Source organism: Cervus elaphus, chromosome 12 (genome assembly GCF_910594005.1).
Source record: "Cervus elaphus chromosome 12, mCerEla1.1, whole genome shotgun sequence".
In the NCBI taxonomy this organism is placed as follows: Eukaryota; Metazoa; Chordata; class Mammalia; order Artiodactyla; family Cervidae; genus Cervus; species Cervus elaphus.
Genome location: NC_057826.1, coordinates 36,524,303 through 36,546,608, shown reverse-complemented (window position 1 = coordinate 36,546,608; position 22,306 = coordinate 36,524,303). Strand labels below are relative to the sequence as shown.

At 55.1% G+C, this 22,306-nt stretch overlaps 1 protein-coding gene across 4 annotated transcripts; it reads left to right on the top strand.

Moving 5' to 3' along the window:
* The first annotated feature begins 1,453 nt into the window (after positions 1-1,453).
* On the top strand, positions 1,454-21,042 carry SHF (Src homology 2 domain containing F). Of its 4 annotated transcripts, XM_043920038.1 has the most exons (7): positions 1,456-1,981; positions 11,057-11,198; positions 13,530-13,736; positions 15,063-15,203; positions 16,452-16,623; positions 16,766-16,885; positions 20,274-21,042. In XM_043920038.1, the coding sequence occupies exons 1-7, from the start codon at positions 1,478-1,480 to the stop codon at positions 20,458-20,460; spliced, it is 1,473 nt and encodes a 490-aa protein (XP_043775973.1). In that variant the 5' UTR covers positions 1,456-1,477; the 3' UTR covers positions 20,461-21,042. The 4 variants fall into 4 exon arrangements, with proteins under 4 accessions (XP_043775975.1, XP_043775976.1, XP_043775973.1 ...); XM_043920040.1 differs by lacking the exon at positions 20,274-21,042 and having other exon boundaries at positions 1,454-1,981; positions 16,452-16,621; XM_043920039.1 differs by lacking the exon at positions 15,063-15,203 and having other exon boundaries at positions 1,458-1,981.
* The last annotated feature ends 1,264 nt before the right edge of the window (positions 21,043-22,306 follow it).

The following is a 22,306-nucleotide window of genomic DNA, read 5'->3' as shown; positions in this document are numbered from 1 at the left end:
TCCTACAGTTCTGCCCCTCAAAGTGTGGTGGGATGACCAGCTGCATCTGTATCACTTGGAAGCCTGTTAGAATTCCACCGAAATTCCATCCCAGCTAGACCTATAGAAACTTCAGTTTAAAACAAATTCCCCCCAAAAATAAAAAATAAATAAAACAAATTCCCCAGGAGATTTGTGTTCATTTTATAGTTTGAGAAGCACCATCCTGTAACACCAACTAGAATATGCACAAAGCAGAAACTCAACAAATATTTTGAGGCCTGGGGCCCTGGGAATCCTACGAGATTCTCAGTTTTGCCATCACATCTTACTCTACTCCAGTTTTGAGCCTCCTTCCCCTTGAGGCCTCAGGTGGCTCTTTGCTCCCTCACAAAGCAGATATGAGCCTAAGAGTGAGGGAGACGTTGAGGTGGTGTCAGAGGGATGGATGCTGATGAAGTGAAGCGGCTGTCTTTCCAACAGAGTCAAAAGCAAGTGTTGGAGTCGGGCCTCAGGGCTACAATATTACTGGGGAGAAATTGGCTTTATTTCTAAGACAAAAATGCCTATCACTTGAGCATCCGAGCCTCTGGGGATTAAGGGGTTTGTGATAGACAACACTGGAACTGTTTCTAGACTTGATTTATTGACTTGTCTGTTTCTATTCTGTCACTAATCTGACGGACAAGGAAACCCGGGACATGAAAGGATTTCTGCGTGTTTGAGCTCTCTGCCATCAGGGTTGGGTCGACCTGCTCAGAGTGGGTGAGCTCAGGGGTGGGAGGCGTTTGTGCAAGGGCTGTTTGCCTGTGAGGAGGGCGTGTGTGGAAGCCACTCGGGAGAAGTGGGTGCCTCTAGGGAGCTGATTGTCTGTGATGTGAGATGTCCGCCTGGAGTGGGTTAGAGTATGTGCAGTGAAAGCGGTTGGATGGGAGAAGGTAGGCGGGGCTCCCATAGCAGCATGCCGAAACCCGGTAGTTACAGACTGGTCCTACCGAGCAGCCCTCATCTCGGCCCCCCACCTCTGCCTGCCCCCAACCCCAGCTTTTCCTCCGAGGATAATATTTCCCAGTTGGGAGGCCTTGGGGAGGGGCAGAAGGCGCCGGAGGGCCAGGAATTCAGGAGTCTAAGAACTCCCCTCTCAGGTTCGCGCTAGGTGGGAGTTGGGGGGGGGGGGGGGTGGAAACAGACGTGGGCAGGTGAGCCCCTGCAGGGACAGGCGTGCCGACACGTGGAGGATTTATCCTCAGTCCATCCTCAGGAGTCGGATGCCCTGCCCTGGGGTCGCCACTTCGCGTGTTCGGCGAGCACACAGGCTGGAAACCCGTCCCCCTCCTCTCCGTGGGGCGGGGGGGAGGTCGACCCCTTTAGGTAGCGGAACCCCGCCTCTCCCTTGTTACCCACGAGCCCCGCCCCCTCTCGCCGCCCGGCGGAGCTCCGCCCCCTCCCCGCCCCCCGCCCGGCCACCACTCTCCCCTAGCTCAGTCTGGCTGGCCCCATGTTACTGAGCGGAGCTCCTCCGGCCGGCTCCGGCCCGGGGCCGAGGGCACAGGGGAACGCGGGGGGCGGCCCGGCGGGATCGCGCCGCGGCGCCGGGGGTGCAGGAGCCGGCCCAGGAGGGGGCGGCAGCGGCGGAGTGGCCAAGTGGCTCCGGGAGCATCTGGGCTTCCGCGGGGGGGGCGGCGGCGGCGGCGGAGGTGGGGGCAAGCCGGCGCCCCCGGAGCCGGACTACCGCCCCCCCGCACCTTCCCCGGCCGCGCCCCCCGCACCTCCCCCGGACATTTTGGCTGCCTACCGGCTGCAGAGGGAACGTGACTTCGAAGACCCCTACTCCGGGGGGCCGTCCGGCACCGCTGCCCTAGCCACCCCCGCCGCCCCCGGCCCCACGCCGCCCCCGCGCCATGGCTCGCCCCCCCACCGCCTTATTCGGGTCGAGACCCCTGGCCCCCCAGCTCCTCCGCCTGAGGAACGAATCTCTGGACACCCCGCCAGCAGCGACAGGGTGAGTGCCACGCCGGGCAGAGGGCTGCCAGAAGGAGAGGTGGTCGGAGGTCTGAGGCTTACGAGAGGGACAAAGGTGGCCTGACCGGGGCCGGGCTCCTCGGTGTCACGGTTCCTGGCGGACACGATCTTAGTCTCTGACCCCGGGGCTCGGAGGCTTCATCCACCTTTGTTCAGATTCTCGACCTTCTAATTTGGGACGTGCGCCCCAAACTGCCTCTTTCCCTTATTATCGCCCCGGAACTAGTGACCCTCCCCCTCCCAGGCTCTGCTCTCCTCATCGCAGCCCCCGAAGCCTAATTAGGGAGCCTTTTTCTAACGGAATTTGAGCCCCGCTTCTCCCCAGTTTATGGCCTTTCAGCCCTCCGGGAGCAGCAGCTCACTGCCCTTTGATCTCTGACCCCTCCCCCCCCCAGGGCAGAGTGAGCGCAAAGCTCCTTCCCACCTCCTGTTAAGAAAGCCCAAGCATCTTTGCAGGTGCTAAAGCGCCAGGAAGGAGGTGAAGGCTGGTTTTCTCCCCGTGGACACAGCAAGAGCTGGCTTTTGCCTTAACCCATGGTACTGGAGACGGGTGGACTGTTGAGCAGGGTAGACTGTTGTTCTTAGCAAGCCAGAACCAGCAGTATGCATCTCTTCACCAAGAATGCTGACCACTGAGGTACAGGCAGGGCCACTCCTGTTCTCCCTCCCTATCTCTCCCCAGGTATGGGGACAGTCAGGCTTTCCTGGTGGCTCAGTGGTAAAGAATCCGTCTGCTAATGCAGGAGACTCGGGTTTGATCCCTGGGTCGAGAACATCCCCTGGAGAAGGAAATGGCAACCCACTCCAGTATTCTTGCCTGGGAAATCCCATGGACAGAGGAGCCTGGCGGGCAGCAGTCCTCGGGGTCACAGACACGACTTAGCAACTAAACAACAACAACGTGGGGGCAGTCAATGCTCAGAACCTGTTGCCCAGAAGGGGCTAAGCAACTGAGCCCACTCCTCTCTTCTTGGCCTTGTCCTCCCAGTGTCCATTATAAGGATGGCTAGAGCTTTTCATGGATCTTCAAGCTTAGGGCCCTCGCCATTCCTGAGAACATCTATTGTGGCTCAAAGCCCCAGGTAGAGGAACCACCCCCGGCCCAACTCATGTGGCCTGAGAGCTGAAAGCCATCCTCAGGCCCCTGTGACCCTAAATTCTAGGAAGATGACTCTGTGGGTGGCCCTGGCTCTGTTGTTCCTCTTCACTGACCTCTGGGAGCTTGCTCTGGGGCTTACTCCCCTCTCCTCAGCAGAGAACACTGTTTTCTTTGATTGGAGAGCAAAGTTGCTGTCTGAATCCATTGGCTCCAGTGTTGAGGTTTTCAGCTGAAAGTGTGATGCTGTTCTGCCCAGTTTCCGGGGTAAGAGAGATGTGTCGGGGTCAGAGAGAAGCCTCAGGAATGTGAGTTATTTTTCCCTGAGTTCCTGCCATGGGGCATGGCTGCCCATCCTGGGCACAGACCCTTTGCCTGCAGAAGGCGGCTGTGTCCCCACAGCCTAATGGAGTCCCATTAGGCTCCTCTTCTTCCTAATTTTCCCTGTTGATGATGGTGGTGGTGGCGGCAGTGGCTTTGTTCTTTCTATTGACCAGTTAGTCTCCTCCTGCCTGACCATTGCCTGTGGGCATGTGGGCCTGGACTGTCCCTGGCTCTCCTCCTCTCTGCATCCTCTTGGAATGGCATAACAGGCTGCCCACCAAGCCATGGGCTCCTCCTGGACAAGGACCATGTCCTCATATTGTGTCTCACAAGTGCCTGACACAGAATTTGGCATAAAGAGGGGTGGTGCATAAATAAGTCCTGAGTGGTGACTGTGCACTGCCATAGTGACCTGAGGGTGAGCAATCCCCCTTACTAAAGCTCCCCATGTCCATATTCTCACAGAGACCCCAAGGAAGGGGCTGTGTCCACACAACCATGTGGAAACCCACAGCCTCTTCTCATCGAGGGCATCCATCCTTCCCCCAGTCGGCTCTGTGATCTGTGGGCTAAGCGGTGTCTGACTCCTTTGTCAGCTGTGGGGACAGAAATGAAATGGAGCACTCGGTGGTTTAGTGGGTCTGTGAGAAAGACTCAGGAAGCTATCTGAGCTGGCCCCAGGGCAGGGAAGCTGACCTGGGGCTGCGCCCCCTGCCTCCCCCCCTCCCCCAATTCAGAGAGAGCAGCTCCACCCTCTCAGGAACAGAGTTTGGATCTTCTTAGAAAGAGCCCAGACTGCACACCTGAGCCCCTCACCCTAAACCCAGGTGGCGGCCCGTGCCTGCAGAGCTCGCACAGAGTTGTGGCTTCCAGATGGTGAGCCGGCCTGGCCCCCTGAGCTCCTGCTCAGTCGGTGTTTCTGTTCTGTGTGGCTGCTTTCTCCTTAGTCTCTGTTTCCCCTCCTCTTAGCCCTGCAGGTCCCCTTGGCTTGTTGCTTTTGGGTCACTTCCTAAGGCACGATGAAGCTGGGCCCCAGGTTTTGCCTTCGGCTGGCTCATTTCTCTCCTTCTGCAGCCCAGCAGCTGGTGCTGGGTGGGTCAGAACCCTCTGAGAGAGGCTGGATCATGAGGTTTGAAGAAATGGGTGGAAATGCTTCTGTGATGAGCCAGAGAGATTGAAGGGGAATGAGCCCAGTGGATGTGGGGTCAGGAGAGAATAGGCCTTCAGACAGGACCCTGAGAAGCCTGGGGGCTCAAGACCATTTGCCTTCTCCCCATGCAGGGCTCTGGCTGCTGGCCCACCCTGAGACCCATGGCTGCAGTTGGCAGGGGTGCACGGGTGGCCATCTGGGCAGGCCTGGCAGGGCAGGTGTGGGAGCAGCAGGAGCCGCGCCCTGCACCAGGCAGGCAGGGCCTCGCCATCTGGCTGCAGGAAGGCTCCCTCTTGGTCCTGGGCCCTGTCTGGCCATCAGGCTGTGTGCTCTGGCAGAGGGGCTAGAGAGCTATGCCTTCCCTTGCTTTGCTCCCTTTTCTCAGACCTTCAACAGGAAAAACCTGATCTAATTAGCAAAGGGGGCTGGGGATGGGAGAGGGGCCCTGATTGGATGAAGCTTTGAGTTGCCTCTGACCATCTGCACAGTGTGTCCTTTGCCTCCATCATGCCAAGATGTGTGAGAGAGACGGACAGAGATAGAGAATGAGAGTGAGAGCAAAACAGAGGTGATGTGAGCAATAAGACAGGCACCTTGTATGAACTGAAACTAAGGTTCTTGTCCCTAGCTCACAGAGGGGCCGCTAGGGTTCACGAACCTCCAGAAATAGTGTGCAGATATTTGGGTGAGCAAGCACTTTTCTGCGAAAAGGCTCACAGCTCTTCGGTTCTCATTGGTGTTCGTTCGCAGGGCCCAAAGTATTAAGAACTTTGAAAAATAGATGCTATACCTCATAGATGATTTTCACGTGGACTTGGATCCTCCAGGCCCAATTTGGAAACGAGTGAACAGATAAGCAGGAGGAAGGAAGTGAAGGATACATTCTGGGTGCCAGAAGATGAACAAGCTGTGCCTGCCCTGGGGTTAGGAGGGCAGGTAGGGGCCCTCCCTTGGCCAGTGTTTATGGAGTGTTTGAGTATCATTAAATGACACTGGCCCAGGCACCACCTGGGAGGCCGAGGTCTTGCCTTTTTTGGGTTTGTTTGCTTTAATTTTCCTTCTTATGACTTGCACAGAATCTGTTTATCTTACACCTGTCCTCGTGTCCCCAGTGATGGAGGAAAAGAGAAGGGTCTGGGTCAAGGGACCCCTGTGGACTGGTTAGACCTCTGAACCCTCTGCAGCCCGGGCTGGCCATCTGTGCTGCCATAGGTGCGTTGAGGAGGGCTGAGGCCCGCGGCCACTGTGGGATGGTGTGGCAGGCCTGTCCACTCTCTCCACTACTGTCTCCTCATGCTGCGACACTCCCTCCTCTGGAAGACACCTGTGGCTTGTTGGCCAGTGACTCAGTGACACCGTAGCCCTGGTGCTTTCCCTTTGGGAGCCAGGAACAGGCAGGAGCCTGTAACCAGAATGGGAGTAGCTGGCTGGGGTCCCAGACTTGGAGAGCCAACACCAGCTGCCCTCTCTGGAGAACAGTGTGGTATGATAGGAGAGCAGAGAAGGGGCCCAGACCCTGCATACAGTGAGCCTGTCATGCTTCCAGAGCCCAGGGCCCAGCCCTGTAGCTTCACAGCACCTCAAGGTGCTTCTTCTCTCTCTTGGAGCTTGTTGTTTTTGTGTGTGTGTGTGTGTGTGTGTGTGTGTGTGTGTCACTGTGAGCTCCTGAAGGATCCCGAAATTTGTTCTTTTCATATCTAACAATGTAATCATGGACATTCACTGAGCCTCTACCTCGTATCTAGCACTGTTTGAAGCAGCTCATGTATACTAGACCAGTTGATCCTCACAACAACCCTATAAGGACAAGTCTGGTCTGTTATTATTCCAGCATTACAAATAGGGAGACCAGGAATGTTGAGTCACCCTTACTTGGTTTCATAGCTAGTTAGGAAAGCTGAAAGCTGACGTTCCCAATGGGGCAGCCTGATTCCAGACTGACTACCAGTATCATGCATGGGACCTTTGCACCTGCCCAGAGGAGCCCTGCAGAGAGAGGAAGTGTCACTAAGCATTTGCTAATGAACAGGGGAAGGAGACTCTTAAAGAAGGAATGAGGATTGCATTCTATGCTGAGTTCACAATTTCCTGAATGCTGAAGGCCGCACTTGCCCCTGAATCCCAAAGTGGCCTCAGACAGACCTTATAAGAGTCTTACAAGGGTTAGTAGCAAGGGTTAGTTAGTACCTGTCTGTGATGTTTGAATGTTTTACAGGCATGGCATTGCTTTGTGGTTAGAAAAGGATAATAACAGATTTGCTTCATGTGAAGGCATTTCCCTGGCAGATAATATTGGGAAGGGCATTCCGGTAAGTGGGAACAGAAAGTGCAAAAAGTTTGATCTTGAGGAAGGTAAATATCAGTAGTACACCATTTCTGAAACTGACAGATTTTCAGTGGAAAAAGGATTTCATAGTTACAATAATTTGGAGAAATGCTGAATTAGACAAAATTAGTTTATTCTTTTGACTATAGGACTTCTCATAGCCTTTAACATGCTAAGGTGTATATTACATCTACAAGTAGAGGAGGGAAGATGCTACATTTCCCAATTCTTCTGGAAAATCTATGGCAAGGCACCGAGAGTCAGGAGACCTGGGTCTCTGACTTTCTTGTCTCCACTGCTGCAAACTGTGCACCCTGGACAAGCCTGGATTCTGGGGCCCCAATGGCTGTATACAAGAGATTATCATCAGGGCTAAGACTGATGGAGCACTGACTCCATGCCAGCCTCTGGGCCAAACACTTTTTGTATTCATTGTCCTCTACCCAATCCTGTGAGACAGATACTAATACCACCCCCATTCCACAGATGAAAAGACCAGAGGCTTCCAGACATTAAATGTAAATGAAAGAAATAGAGGAAAGGGACAGTGGTAGACTTTGGAGACCTTACAGAGCCCAAATACTATGACATGTGACCCCTTGCTCCCCTGGCCTTAAGAACCCCATGGATTGGCTCAGGAACTCCTAGCAGGGTCCAGCTGCAGAGTGGGAGGGTGGAAGCAGATGGTGGGCCTGCCAGCTCCCTCAGGAGAGGCCTGGGCAGGAAGGAAAGGCAGAGCCCGACAGCTACTTTGGGAGGGGACACTGCCCAACTCAACAGGCGCAAGAGCAGGATCTTGGAGCCACCCTGCCAGATGGCAGGAGGGGAAGGAGACCTGGTTGGCAGGGGGCCCTCTGGGCAGCAGCTACTCACCTATAAGTTTGGAAATATTTCAGCATTTCAGCAGCGTTCCAACTACCAGAGGGTTTGCCTAAATATCAGCCCCGGGTTTTAGGTACCTTCTCTGTCCATTCCTTCCTTCTGCCCTTGAGCCAAAAGCTTTGATCCCCATCAAATATCCATTCTCCTGACTGGCTGCTCCCACAGCCCCTACTGGTCAGTCAGTTAGAATGAATGGGGGTCTGAGACTTGGTGTCTCTCCAGAAGATGGAGTCTGGGGAGCAGGAGGCCTTTTGAGCATCCAGAATGCGCACTGAGCAGCTGCCGTGTGCCAGGCTGATACCATATACTACAGTGAACACGTCAGAGTCGGGTAGAGGGCCCATAAAGTAAGTCGTGGTGGAGCAAAGGTGTCAGAAGCCGGCAGAGGCAGCTTTCCCACACCTGAGTGGTTTGCCTCCTCACGGGACCTGGAACCACTGGGAAAGCAGGTCTGGTCTCTGATGGGGGTCCCCCATGTCCAGGGCAGGTGCTTATCCTGCCAACCTCCCAGCAGGCGTCTCTGCTGCTGTTCCTGATCTCGGTCCTGTGGGTGGCTTTTCTGGGCACCCCCGCCTAGGGTGAGGGCTGGGGCTTCCTGGAGCAGGTAAAGAGCCAGGAATGGAACAGAGGAGCCATTGAGCTGCCCACAAAGCTGCCACCTGGGTGCCCGTGGGCCCTGCGGGCTGGTGCTGTGGAGGCCGACGCCAGCCTGGGAGGGGTCACAGCCCCTGGTCCAGGCTCTGGTGGGAAAGGCCGGCCTGCAACTCTGACTGAGCTTGGAAAGCCGGGGCATGGGGGGTTCCGTGGAGTTGGCGAGGAGGGGCCTGGGGCTTGGGCCAGGTGCTCCTGCTCCCAGAGCAGTTTCTGGGGACTCATACCTTCTGTCTGACTCCTCACCCAGATTCATGCTTCCTCTTCTGAATGAATAAGGAAAAGTGCTTCCTTTGTCCTTTCTTCCTTCCTGTTTATATGAACTGATTCAACACATAATTACTGAGCACTTTAGGCATTGGGAATTTAGCAGTAAACATGGTTCCTGCCCTCAGGAAGTTCACAAGAAGACAGATAAGAAGACAGTATGTGCTACACAATGTGATGATAGCCCAGCACAGAGCCCCTAACCAGACCTGGGGGGAGACTGACTGGAAGGCTTCTAAAGAGAAATAAGCTGATCCAGGTAATCGGAAAGCCTTAAGATAAAAGAAAGAGATTATAGAGCTTTCAGGTAATGAAGTGACCTGAAACTTCAGGGAGGAAGAGAGAACCCATAGAGGGATGTGGAATCTTTACATTTCTTTAACTTTGGACTTTTATTTTTGGCACTGGAGAGCCATTGCAAGGTTTGTTGATTCAGTTACTGTTGAGTAGCTGCCACGTGTGAACATGAGGCTAGGTGCCAGCTCAGGTGGGTACCCAGTGGGCTGGCCTCAGAGCCCCTTGGTTGAGTGGGTCGGACTGTGGGTACTGTGTACCAGGTGCTTATTGGAGCTGGAGAGACAAAAATGACAAAGAGGTCAGGTTACAGGATGAGCTGGTGGAGGTGATGGGATGATCTGAGATGTGGGCCTTAGGGGCAGGCAGAGAGATACAATGGAGATAAAGGAGCTGGGGGTCTTGACTGGAACGAGGTGAAACGAGTAGGAGCTGGAGAACTGAAGGATGAGAGTTCAGCTAGGAGCTGTTGGGATGCATGTCAAAGACCCCTGGAGGGGCCTGTAGGAGTGCTGCTGCTACTGCTAAGTCACTTCAGTCATGTCTGACTCTGTGCGACCCCATAGATGGCAGCCCACCAGGCTCCGCCGTCCCTGGGATTCTGCAGGCAAGAACACTGGAGTGGGTTGCCATTTACTTCTCCAGTGCATGAAAATGAAAAGTGAAGTCACTCAGTCGTGTCCGACTCTTAGCGACCCCATGGACTGCAGCCCACCAGCCTCCTCCATCAATGGGATTTTCCAGGCAAGAGTCCTGGAGTGGGATGCCATTGCCTTCTCCGAGTGCTAGGAGTGCTAGGAACCTGCAAAAAGGGGTGTCTGAGGTGGAAAGTTTTTTTTCTTCATTCCACCTTGCTAGGGATCCCAGATCCTATTACCCAGGCCAGGCTGGTCATCCCCACAGCCTCCCTGCCCAGCTGACTCCCAGAGTTCTGATCTGGACCAGAACCAAAGTCTAGAAGAATAGGGGAGAGGCAGGAGCAGCCCCTCCCCTAGGCCGCAGGCCTCACAGCTACCTCTCGTCAAGGCCCGGCATCCCGGTGTGCAGTGCTCCCCTGGGGCTGTTGGCACGGGGCGGACTGGGCTCTGTGTCTGCCTCAGCGGGTCCCCCCCCAGCCTGTGCCCAGCTTGGAGAAAGGCTCTATTGTCCTCAATGAGCCCCACCCCAGCACCATAAGCTCTTCTGCAGGGTGTGTGGTTGCGATTCACTCTGCCTTGACTGGAAGCAGGAACAGAGGGGTGGCCATGAGCCACTTGTGTGAGAGAAAGGGGCAGCTTGAGTGTGGAGGGCCAAGGCCAGGGCTATCCTGTCCCTGCCCTCCAAGAGCCCAGAGGGGTTCCGCAGAGCCCAAATCCTGGTTTTCTCAGGGCTATCCTAAGGTGGTCTCTCTCCCAGGACAGCCCAAGATGCCTGTGGTAGCAGGTTGGCAGCATGATTTTGCACAAAGGGCACAGGTTCCAATCCTGGTTCCTCCGCTTACCTGGAACAGACTTGGGTATGTTGTTCCCTACCTGTCCTGAGCCTCCATTTCCTAAAAATGGGGATAATAATTCCCATATGGCATTGTGAAGGGTGTTGTGAGGATAAACCAGCGAACCGTGACATAAAGTCAGTGCTCAGCCCTTCCTTCCTTGATGGTCAGCAAATATTTCAGCATCTGGGAGTGCAATGGTAGACATGAACCAAGCTAATTGCCTAGTTGCCTGCTGTTCCCTGCTTATTCTTAGGATGCTCCCAACACCTTTATAAGCAGGTCTCTGAGTTAATTCCCTCTGTTAGGTCATCTGATCCTGCCGGGACTCTGAGGCAAGCCTTAAGGCCCAGAGCCTTATCCTACGGCCATCTTGCCTAGGGGATGGCCCAGAGGCACACAATTAAGAGAAAAGAAAGATGGGCCATTCTGTGGGCAGCCTAGTGGGGGACCCCACAAAGGAAGAGCCAGAGCTTGTCCCCATCCAAGCTCCTGGGCAGCCAGGACTCTTGTTCCCATGGACAGAGCAACCAGGGAGAAGCAGAGCTGTCTCTCAGATGTCTGAAGCCTGCTCGTCTCACTCTCTTCCCACAGTTAGCAATTCTAGAAGACTATGCGGACCCTTTTGATGTTCAGGAGACTGGCGAAGGCCCAATAGGCGCTTCAGGAGCCCCAGAGAAGGTCCCTGAAAATGACGGCTACATGGAACCCTATGAGGCACAAAAGATGATGGCTGGTAAGTGATGGAGTCGGCGGTGGGAGCAGGGTGGGGGACACTCCCTGAGGCCTGAGAATTCACAGGACAGGCTCTGGGGCCCACAAATCTAAGGACTGATTCCTTGGTCCCGAGAAAATATGGAGAAAGCTTTTGCTGGGTCCTTGGGGAGGGTGGTGGCCATTGCCTTCAAGATAGTCATTTTGGAGGAGGTGGGACTTACGGAGCCTAAGACCTAAGGTACTGGAGAAGGCCATACAACCAAAGGGCAGACAGTAGAAGCATTTGGGATAGTCAGGAAGGGCAGGCTAGTGGTATGGGCTGGGTTGGGGGTCACTGATCCCAAGAAGAGAATCACTAGCTTTAGGGAAGGTGATGGGGTCAAAACGATGGGATGTTGAAGTGAACACCTTTGTGGCAACTGGAAACACACAACTAGACATTCAGATGCAGTGCACAGGAGAGTGGGTACGTAGTTCAAGGAGTGAGGGCAGGGAGAAATAAATGAGACCTGGCCCTGGGGAAGAGAGATCAAGAAAGCATATAGGAAAAGGGACCAACAGGGTAGGATGTGGTGAATCAGTGTAAGCCAAGGCCCCAGGGCAGGATGAAAGGAAGGTTTGTTCAGGGGCAAATAATCTTAGTGTTAGGCATACGGCTAAGCCTAGCTAAGAGCTAAGAGGGGCAGTAAAGGGTCTCAAAGGCTCGAATGAGGCATTTGGACTTGCTCCAGAGTGGGGAGGGGAGCCATTATGTATTCTTGAGCAAGAAAGAAACAGGATGAATATGGCATTTTAAGAGGATTACTGAGGCTTTGGTGTACAGAACAGGCTAGAAGAACTGGGCATCAGGAAGATGAGTTAGTAGGCTATTGTGGAAATTGTTGAGGCTTTAAGAGACCAATAATTAACACCGCTTTCTTCCCCTCTGGGCTTGGAAATAACCGAGAAATAGGATTAAGGAAACAGACAGATGGTGATAGCAATGTCAGCTTTATTACTGATAAAGTTGATTGGAGAACATTACTTAGCTATGTCACTACAATGGGCTTCTTAATACTTCACCGCAGAATTAAACTTGTCCACTCAGGCTTTGGCAACACAGGACAGCTGTAGGCCCCTGCACGGGGGCAGGAGGAGAAAGAACCAGAATGTTCTGTCTCTGCAAGTAGACAGATGTGGGAAAGAAAGGAAGCTTCCACTGTCTGATCAGATAAGCTGCTCTCCCTCCCTGGGTGAGGTGCGTGATGGGGCAGAGAGAAGTGGGGAGTGTTATTCCATGGAGACCATGAAACATGAGCCTGTAGAATGGAGGTTCACCCTAGCAGTAATCTAGATGAGGAGACCTGGCCCTGTGGAATGGAGGTCAAGATAAAGCGTCAGAGGGAAAGGGGTCGTTGCGGAGAGTTGAAAGAGGAGAGTCAGCAGGTGTTGGCACTGAACATGCGGGATTCAAAGAACGAAGAGGGCCCAGGACCAAGGAGAACAGTGTAATCGCCAGCAGTGGAGAAAATGAGAGGGTGGCTACTGTATTTAAATCAGAGCGGTGTGGATGCCTGGGAGGTCTAGGAGAGCCCTGGAATTGTATGAGAAAATTTGCACATTTTTCTGGGGGAGTAGCTCCATAGTTTTTATCAAATTTTCATTGGGGTCAATGATCCCTAAAAGAAGATCACAGAACAAACTAGAACTTTGGAAGAAAGCAGTGAGTTTGAAACACCAAAGGGAAATAGCTTTATGGCAGTTGGAAATGTACAGATGCAAAGGGTGCCATGAGACTGAAGAGTGAGGGCAGGGAGAAATGAATAAGACTTGGCCGTATGAGAACAGAGACCAAGAGAGGGATCCAGGGAAAGAGACTGAACGGGGGTGATCAGAGGGGCGGACGGTCCATGAAATTGACTCATCCAAAAAAAAAAAAACAGAAAGAAAGAAATTGACTCATCCAAGGGGACAGTTTCAAGGAGAGGAGGTCAGCAGTACCTGAACAACAAAGAAGGATTTTCTGACTATGAGATGACAAAACTTGGGGCGCAAAGAAATAAATGGATCTGGGTAGCAAGGAGGAAATGTACTCTGCCTCAGTTTCCAAAATGAGTAAGCCTCACCAACCCACCCCTTGCTGGCCATCACAGGATCTCTTTTCAGTCTTTCCCTTGGTGCTTCTCTGCCCCTGCCTCTGTGGGGTCCCATGCTGTTGGAACCCCAGGGGTGTTTTGAGGGGCCTCTGGCCTCCCCGCAGAGTCAGCAGCCTCCCCTCTGAAGTCTTGTAGCTGGAGGGTGCTGCCTGCCAGGGGAGCTGAGCCAGGCAGCCAGGACTGCTCACACCTCCCCTCCTGCCTTGCCCTGGCAGAGATCCGGGGCTCCAAGGAGACAGCAGCTCAGCCCCTGCCTCTGTATGACACACCCTATGAGCCAGAGGAGGAGGGGGCCACCCCAGAGGGTGAGGGGGCCCCTTGGCCCCGGGAGTCCCGCCTGCCAGAGGACGATGAGAGGCCCCCCGAGGAGTATGACCAGCCCTGGGAGTGGAAGAAGGAGCGGATTTCCAAAGCCTTTGCAGGTGAGTCCTGGGTGGAGAGGGCAGCTCTGCTGGGGCCTCGGAGCAGCTTTCCAGGGTCAGGGGAATGGGAGGACTGGGCCCTGGGGACGGAGGTGATGAGTTGGGCACTGTGAATACAAACTGTGTGCAGCTTCAGGGGATGACTTCCTGCATCACCACCTCTCAGGCCCCCATCTTTTAGGAGGCAGGGTAGACTTAAAAGTAAAGAAATTCCAAACAAAATGCTCAAACTTGTGGCCTGTGTTAAAGACTTACATTTAACGAAACAAAGCACTTAATACTCCAGACAGTAAAAACCCCCTATGTGTACAGCCTGACCACAAGGGGATTTCTCAAGCATGGAAACGGTGGGGAGAGGGAGAAATGATCGGGTTTCTCCTGTACCAATCACCCCAGGGTCCATCCCAGGCCCAGAGTCCAACATGGAGAGGATGTGCGTGGGTGGTGCAAGGTCCTGGAAACTTGATTCAGTGAGAACATCCAGGACTTGTGCCGTTAGACCTCATTCCTGCTCCTGTGTCCTCCTCAACCCTCCCTGGGCAAGGGGCTCGTCCTGGAGCTGGACTCGGCTCTCTGCTCTGTCCCCCCAACCCTGGCAGCCAGACTGGGAAACCACAGCTTTCTCACTTGTTTCCTGTAAAGCATGCACTGTTGAGGACAGGCCGTTTATCTCCAGGAGTCTCCTTGGAGAATCAATACTGTTTGGATTGCTTAATGGGAAAATCTATGCTCGTCATTAGGAAACCTCGTTAGCAGTCCTGCAGCCGCCAGTGGCGTGGCTCTGCTAATTGTCAAGGCTCAGGATTGAGAATGTGGGGGGTAAATTTCAATAAAACATCTGCCCCCGTGTCTGAGCTTTCCTGACACCCTGTGGCCAGACTGTCTGGGTCTTGTTGCCCATGAGTTCCCAGGCTTCAAGTCAAAGGGAGAAGAGAGGCGAGGTGGGAGGTGCCAGGAGGCTGTGGGGGTGCCTGGGTACGGTGCTGAGTGGTGTGGACAGCCCTTTGTCCCACTTTTCCTCCCTGCCCAGTCCCTTTGGGCCCTGGAGGCTCGAGAGATGTCAAAAGGGACCTGTGGGGCTAACAGAGCGAGGCTCTGTGTCCTGCTGTTTGTCACCGGAGCTGCCCACCAGGGCGTGGTCAGTGTGGCTCCATCCAGTCCCCTGAGAGTCCTGTTCTTCCCCCAGAAGCCGCCCCTGCCTCTGCTCTGACCCTTTTCCTTTCTAGGCTGTCCTGTGTCCTGGCTCTGGTTTCGGTGTCTCAATCTCTGCCTCTCTCTGTCTCTGTCTCTGTCTATCTCTCTTCTCCCGGCTACTCCTGGCTCCAGTTGACATTAAGGTCATCAAAGACCTACCTTGGCCTCCGCCCGTGGGACAGCTGGACAGCAGCCCCTCCCTGCCCGACGGGGACAGGGACATCTCCGGTCCAGCCTCACCCGTCCCCGAGCCCGGCCTGGAGGATGGCAGCGGTGGGTCCTGTGGGGGCTTCTGGCTAGGGTCAGCCCTCAGGCCCCGTGGGATTGGGTTGGAGGAGCTGGGAGGTGGGGTGGAGTTCAGAGAACCCAGGAGGAATCCCTCTGGCCCTGGAGGAAGAGGAAAGGGACAAAGGACACGGTCCTCCCACCCTAAAGTACAGGGGAGCTGCCTCCTAAGAGAGGCCCCTTCCAGATATCTTTCCCACCACTCTTCGAAATTCACCTTTTGGGGCAGAGCACTGCCTGACCAGATCCTTTAGCAGCACAAATAACTCTGAGGCTGGGTGATACTAGCCCAGGAAGTACCTGACTCCTTAAAGGAGAGATCTGATTTTGCATCTGGTGACTGAAGGGCTTGAAAGTGCTACTCAGAGAGAAAAAGAGCCCAAATGGGGAGAAAGAAGACACTGAACCTTTCATCTATGTTCAGTTTTATGCACAATGGGCAGCCAGGGGTAGGCTTGCATCTGTGAGTACACACACAGGCATGAGCACTTGTTTGAACATTCATGCCTGTGTGTGAGTGGGCATTTTGTAAATACAGGCTGAGGGAGGGTCTCTGTCACCTGTGCATGCTGGCTTTACCCATGTGGCTCACTGGCTTCAGCCCTCCCTGGGCAGGCTGCCCAGGGTCTTGGAAGGGCTCTGGGGTCTGGGAGGGCACCGCTGCCTCTGCTGGGCTTCTATGGGGGGCAGGGGGTGGTGGGGGGAGCCTAGGGGCAGCGACCTTGGGGGCGGGGGCAGGCTGGCGGCTTTGGGCTTTGGGCAGGATTAGCCTGTCAGGATGGCACCAAGGGGAATCAGATAATTGTTCTCAGATCGATAAGTCATTTCTGCAGAATGGCTTGGCAGGGTGATTTGGAGAACGGTAATGAACTCTGAAGAGGAGAAAGAAACAATATTATCAGCACTGAAGCCACCCTGAGGGGGGATGGGGTGAGGGAAGGCAGTCATCTCCTCCAGACGGAGAGGCTTAAGTGGTTTCTCATGTCGCTTCTCTCCCCTCTCCTGCCACAGGATGGGGACCGAAAGGCCTGTGTGCACAGGAGAGCTGAGCCCCACCCCCACCCAGGAAGGACCCAGGATACTGTCCCTAGAGCTCGTCAGGCTCATGACCAGGCCCCACCCTTGCAGAACATTCCTTTGTTACCTTTTGGGTGGAAATGGGGATGAAGCACTGGCTAGTCTATAGGGCTTTACCTCTAGAGTCCTCAGAGTCTGTGACTGGTATGTTCCCCACAGCCCAGTTTGAAGGATCTGAGAAGAGCTGCCTGTCACCTGGCCGGGAGGAGAAAGGGCGCCTCCCTCCCCGACTCTCTGCAGGGAACCCCAAGTCAGCCAAGCCCCTAAGCGTGGAGCCCAGCAGCCCCCTGGGGGAGTGGACAGACCCAGCACTGCCTCTGGAAAACCAGGTGTGAGTGTCTGTGTCCAGTTGGGGACCCTTCCCTCCCTTCCCTTCCTGGCACTGACTTGCCTGCAGGGAACACTCAGAATGGGTGGCCCTGGACAGCCAGGGACCCAGCAGAGATGCCCCCCTTTCTTTCTCTTGTCCTCAGCTGGTATCACGGGGCCATCAGCCGAACAGATGCCGAGAACCTGCTCCGGCTGTGCAAAGAGGCCAGCTATCTGGTGCGCAACAGTGAGACCAGCAAGAACGACTTCTCCCTGTCCCTCAAGTGAGTGGGGCCTGCTGGCTGGGGTCTCTAGACAAGAGGAGCCTGTCAGGATGAGTCCAAGGGCAATCAGTGCGAGGACTACCAGCAGGATGGGAGGAGCCTCCAGTCTCTCCCGTGCCCAGCCAGGCTGGGGAGAACGTGATCCCTGTGAACACGTGCTGACTCTGGGCAAGCCTGGGCACCTGAGGCTTGACTGAGGCTCAGCCTCTGCTCTTGAGGAGCTCGGAGTTCATTGGGGAAAACTGTTAAGATTTGAATCCAGCTTAGAAGGGTTCTGTCCCTTTCTAGCTCTGTGACCTGGAGCCCCTTAACCTCTCTGGGCCTCAGGGCAATAATGATACCTGCCTTATAGGGAAGGATTAAATGAAATAAGCACTTAGTATAGTACTCTGAGTGCTTACTAAATTATCAGCGTCATTATTAACCAAAGTCCAAGATGTTCTAGAAGTACAGGGGAGGAGATAGGAACTTTGCCTGTGGAACTCAACAGGGTGATGGACGCTGGGTCCTGGGAAGAAAGTGGAGTGTTGGACACAGAGCTGTTCTTGTTCACTCTGAGGAGGTGGGCAGAAGGTCTGGGGGCTGGCGGCTGACAACTGAGCTGTAAAGGGTCCTGAAAGAGGCAGAGGAGTCAGGGCACCTCCTCCTCCTCAGCCTTCCACTCTGGGCACAGATATTATACATATACCAGCATCTGCCTCCCAGGTTCTACTGGCAGGATGGCTAGTCTCCTTGGCGCTCAGGAGTTCTGTCTAGTAGAACCCCACATGGCAGACTGTCAGAGCGCTATGTCCATTCACATCTCCCATCGTTACTGGGCCACCTATTCCACTTCCTACAGTATTTCCTAGGGGCCATTAGAGTACAGGTATGCCCCACTTCAAACATCCAATATATGGAAATTTGGGAGTACTAAACACACACATTTGAGGATAATTATTCAACTTCACTAAAAGATAGTGGGAAAAAATGCCAAACTAAAGTCAGATAACCTGAATTTCATTCTTGGTTTTTAGTAAAACTACCTGTGTGACCTTAGGCAAATCACTTAACCTCTCTGGACTTTAGTTTCTACTTTTGCAAAATATGTCCAATGGATATCTCTTAGGTTTCTTCCAGCTTTTCTGCTCAGGGGGTTGCAAGTTATGAAAACAAAGGAACATTCAGGAAAAATTCATTTGTCAAAAATTTGAGCTATATAACTTCGGAAATGTGTATTGCTTTAAAAATCATAGTCATGATTCCTAGAGCATCTGCTAGGTGCCAAGCAGCATATACACCATCTCCAAACCAACTACTGTCTGCAAGATCAATCTCTTTTTTTATAGAAAGAAAACAGATTCAAAGAGGTATGTGATTTGCTCAAGGCCAACAGCAAATAAAGTGCCTAGAGCAGGCTCTGAACCCCACTCAGGCTGACTCCATGAACCTCACTATTCCACTGCACAGTTCCACCCCCGTCAAGGCTGGTATGGTCCAAAGCAAGGGGAGACACGGGGTCTGGCTCCCAAACAGTAGAGTCTGGGCCCTGCCTTATCCCGAGGAGTGAAGGAGGGGGGCGGCCTGGACACTGCTCCAGCCCAGGCTGATCTGGGCCTGCCAGCATCTGTCTGCCAGAGTCTCGTTTGCATATAAATGGCTTCTCTGAAATACAATTATGGTTTCTCTTTTCTCTGTAATGGAAGGGCTTTCACTGGTAATTAAACAGCTTCCTCCAAAAGCCTGCCAGCCCTCATGCTGCGGGCCAGCTAGTCCCACCCTGGTTCCCAGAGGGTCAGGCAAAGGCTCTGCTGTGTCCTAATGGACGCTTGGGATTTTGTCCCAGGAGGTCAGTTACCCACATGGAGGCTGAGCTCTCAGCTGCCAACTCAGTTCTTTGACCACTTGTTGCTCTTTTTGGCGAGACCTGTCCCTCAAGGAGAAGATATAAGTAGTTTTCAGGGGAGGTAATCCCCCCAAGTGCACTGTGGGGAGGGGGCTGTCCCCTAACGGTGAGAGCACAGGGCCCATGCTGCTGCCCACAGCCATGGGCTGGACTTTGGGCACAGGACGGACAGGGGAGGGCGACTACTCACTGCCTCCCCTCTCCATTGCCCCAGGGGCTGTAACCTTTCCTTAGGCCCTTTGCTCTATTCTGGGGGCCTGCATGCTCACTGTCAATTCAGCCTTATCTCAGACCTGCAGATGAAAGATGGCCCCACACCCTGACACACACCCAGGCTTGAGGGCACTCCACCCTAAGCGGGAAGGGAAGGATGGAGTTAAGGGCCTGTTTTTTTCTTCCCATCCCTTTCCTCTTTAGTTTCCCCATACTCCTTGCTTTCTCACTGAAGGCCTAGTGCAATGGGTCCAGGCAGAGCCTTCTTTGTACACAGACAGGGGAAGCAAGTGGTGGTTTGCCAGCCTCAACTCAAGGGTAGAGCCTCATGAAGAACAGCCCCCTTGCCAGTCCTGCCTCTCACCCGCTTCAGAGCCCTGCACATGTCCTTCCAGGGGCTCTGACCCGCAGAAGCAAGTCCTCAGGCTTCAGGGCTCTCCCAAGGATTGCTTCTCTGTTGCCCGTGTGTGCATTTTAGACCTGGGGCCTGGCCGAGCAGGCTGGTGGTAGTTTGAACAGACGTTCTTGCTGGGAGCCGGCCAGAGCTCAGCAGCATGGTCCTCGTGTTGTGGGCAGGGCTGGGCACTAATGCTGATTTCCTGGATTGTGGTGGGGAGATGGGAGAGGCAGTGAAGCATGTCCTCTCTGAGGGAGGGAATGGAGCGGCAGCCTGGTGATGATGTCATCCCAGGCAGAAAAGCTGGATAGATTGGGGGGGGGGGGGGTGGGGGGATTGGCCCAAGGCCCAGTTAGCAGGAGGGTGAAGGGATGTCCTCGGGACCAGGCAGCTGGGTGTTCCCAGATTCGTAGGGATGCCCAGAGCAGACCCCCTCCCCCATATCATTGCAAGAGAGAATCCCAACCAAGAGTCACTTGGTTGTTACATCTGGCCACCCACTGCCCTGCCAAGGGTGTCTGTTCATGAGTTAGGAGGAGCTCCCCCTACACAGGTGTTCTCCCCCACAGCTCAACGAGGGGGAGGATAAACTGGCCCTAGCTGGGGGGCGGGGGCGGGAGAGACTGGATCCCATGGTTGGGGGGTGGTGCTGATAGCTTGTTTCCACCTGCACACACCCTGTACACTCACCACACACACATTCTTGGCACACCCAGTGCCCTCACCACAAAGCCAATGCCTGCTGCCGCCTACTCACAAAATCCCCTCCATCTCCTCCCATCTCAGCGGCCTTGGAAGAACCACTGCCAGGGTGGGGGGAGTGGGGGTGGGATGGGTGGGTATAGGGCCTGGAGAGGGCCCTGGCTCAACAGGGTCTCCCCTCCTCTTCCCAGGAGCAGTCAGGGTTTCATGCACATGAAGCTGTCGCGGACCAAGGAACACAAGTACGTGCTGGGCCAGAACAGCCCGCCCTTCAGCAGCGTCCCTGAAATCGTGCACCACTACGCCAGCCGCAAGCTGCCCATCAAGGGCGCGGAGCACATGTCCCTGCTCTACCCCGTGGCCATCCGGACTCTGTAGGGGTGAGGCCCCGGCCTTGTGACAGATCTGGACCCAGCCCTGGGCGACCTCTCCAGCCTTTCTTCCCCTCTTCCAGGAATCAAGTGGAAGCTGTGATATTCCTTAATTTATTCTAAAGGGGAAGGGCTACAGGGACCTTGGAGTTAAAGGTGGTCGGGAGCTGAGGATTGAAGACTCCCTGGGGAGAAAGGATAGCCCCTGGCGGAAAGAGACTGCAGCATTACTGATGTTCCGAGGGGTTTAAGATCGACAGCTCCAGCCCCTTTCTTCCCCTAGGGCAGAGGTGGCGACCCTTTTCCCCCCCGCCATCCTCTTCCCCCTAGGGTGGAAGGGTGGATGCGGGATGGAGCTGGACGCGGGCCAACGGGGCCCCCTGGCCATCTCTTCGCCTCCACTTCCGAACCACCGGTGGGAGTTCACCCAGAATCTGGCGCGGGGCTTCGGGTAGACCGACCCCTGGGGTGGAGACAGCATTGGGGGTAGGGAAGGAGGGGAAGGGCTCGGCCGCCGGGAACTTGTGCAGGCCCCGGGCCGCCCCGGCTCTGGGCCAGAGGCAATAAATAAACTCCGTCCTGCCAGGCACAGCCGCGTCCGCGCCTCCAGCGCCGCCGCCGCCGCCCTCCGGGCGGACGGGGGAGGGAGCAGAGCGAGCACAGATTCTGTTTATAAATTAGCTCTGGAGCAGCAGGCACGGGGCGTCTGTGAAAGGCAGTTTCGAAGCATCAAGTTCCTTCCTTTGACGAGATGTCAAAACATCCCCCGGGGCCCTCACCCCCGCCCCGGCTGAGGCGGGGGGGGGGCACCCGGATCCCGGCCGGCCGCGCGGCGCCCCCTCCCCGCCGCTGGGACGAGCGCGGCTCCCTGAGAGCGCGTCTAATTTCCTGCCAACAGCCATTTGTCTGGGAGGAGGGGAGCCGCGGAGAGACAAAGAGGCAGCGCGCCAGGCGGGAGGGAGCGGGGCGGCCCTGCCACGCGGAAGCCGCGCGCCGGCGGAGGCGGGAAGGCTGGCGCGGCCGACCGCGTTTCCTCTCCAGAGGAAGCGAGGGCCTGCCGCGCCTCACCCGGCCCCGGGTCGCTGGGTCGGGTCCCAAGACCTGCAGGCGGCCGGTCCCGGGCGGGATCTCCCTCGCGGCTGCGGCGCCCGGCGGGGTCGTCCGCGCGCGCCCCCTGCTGGCCGCGCCTCCACGAGCCGGGCCAAACCTCCCACGGCCCTGGCGGCCCGGCAGCAGCTACCCGCCCCAGGATACCACTGGGCCGCCAGGCGGAGCTGCTGTCAAACCACTGCAGGCCCGCCCTCCCGCTCCCATGGGCCAGCTGAGCAGAAACTCCTGAGGACGGGCTGAACTAACACCCCGGGGACGGCTGCCCTAAGCGGGCAGCCTGAGAACCGTCCCCCGCCCCACCCGCCACCACCACCTGCAGCTCCCAAGCGCGGTGTGAAGCAGGGGAATTTGGATTTTCTAACCTGGTGGTTGAATTTATCAAAATTTATCAAAATCGAGGATCTGTGATCAGACAAATTCAAGAATTCTGCGGGGACAGTGGAAAGGATCACTTGAAATTGAGTCCTGCTTCAGAAATTTGCTCAGAGAGGTTGCCCTATCCTGAAGTAGACTTGGAGGGCATTCAGTTATTTTGCAGATTAGAAAACAGGCCCAAAACGTTAGGTGATGGGCGCATGTCTCCTCACTGCCATCTCACTCCGTAGGAGACTCATGTGGGCACAGGTACTCAACCTTTCCACTGCTCAGAGAAGAGCTGGGAGTAACTGAGGTCTTGGAGCAAGTCAGGTGACCTCTCTGCAGGTTGCTCTCTGCAGATTGCTGCGGTGTCCTGCTACACTGCT

Bases quoted from the DNA above. Each gene is read 5' to 3' on its own strand.
- SHF (XM_043920038.1), top strand. From the start codon at position 1,478: ATGTTACTGAGCGGAGCTCCTCCGGCCGGCTCCGGCCCGGGGCCGAGG. The intron at 13,737-15,062 runs GTGAGTCCTGGG...TCCTGGCTCCAG, and splicing joins GATTTCCAAAGCCTTTGCAG to TTGACATTAAGGTCATCAAA. The intron at 16,886-20,273 runs GTGAGTGGGGCC...TCCTCTTCCCAG, and splicing joins GACTTCTCCCTGTCCCTCAA to GAGCAGTCAGGGTTTCATGC.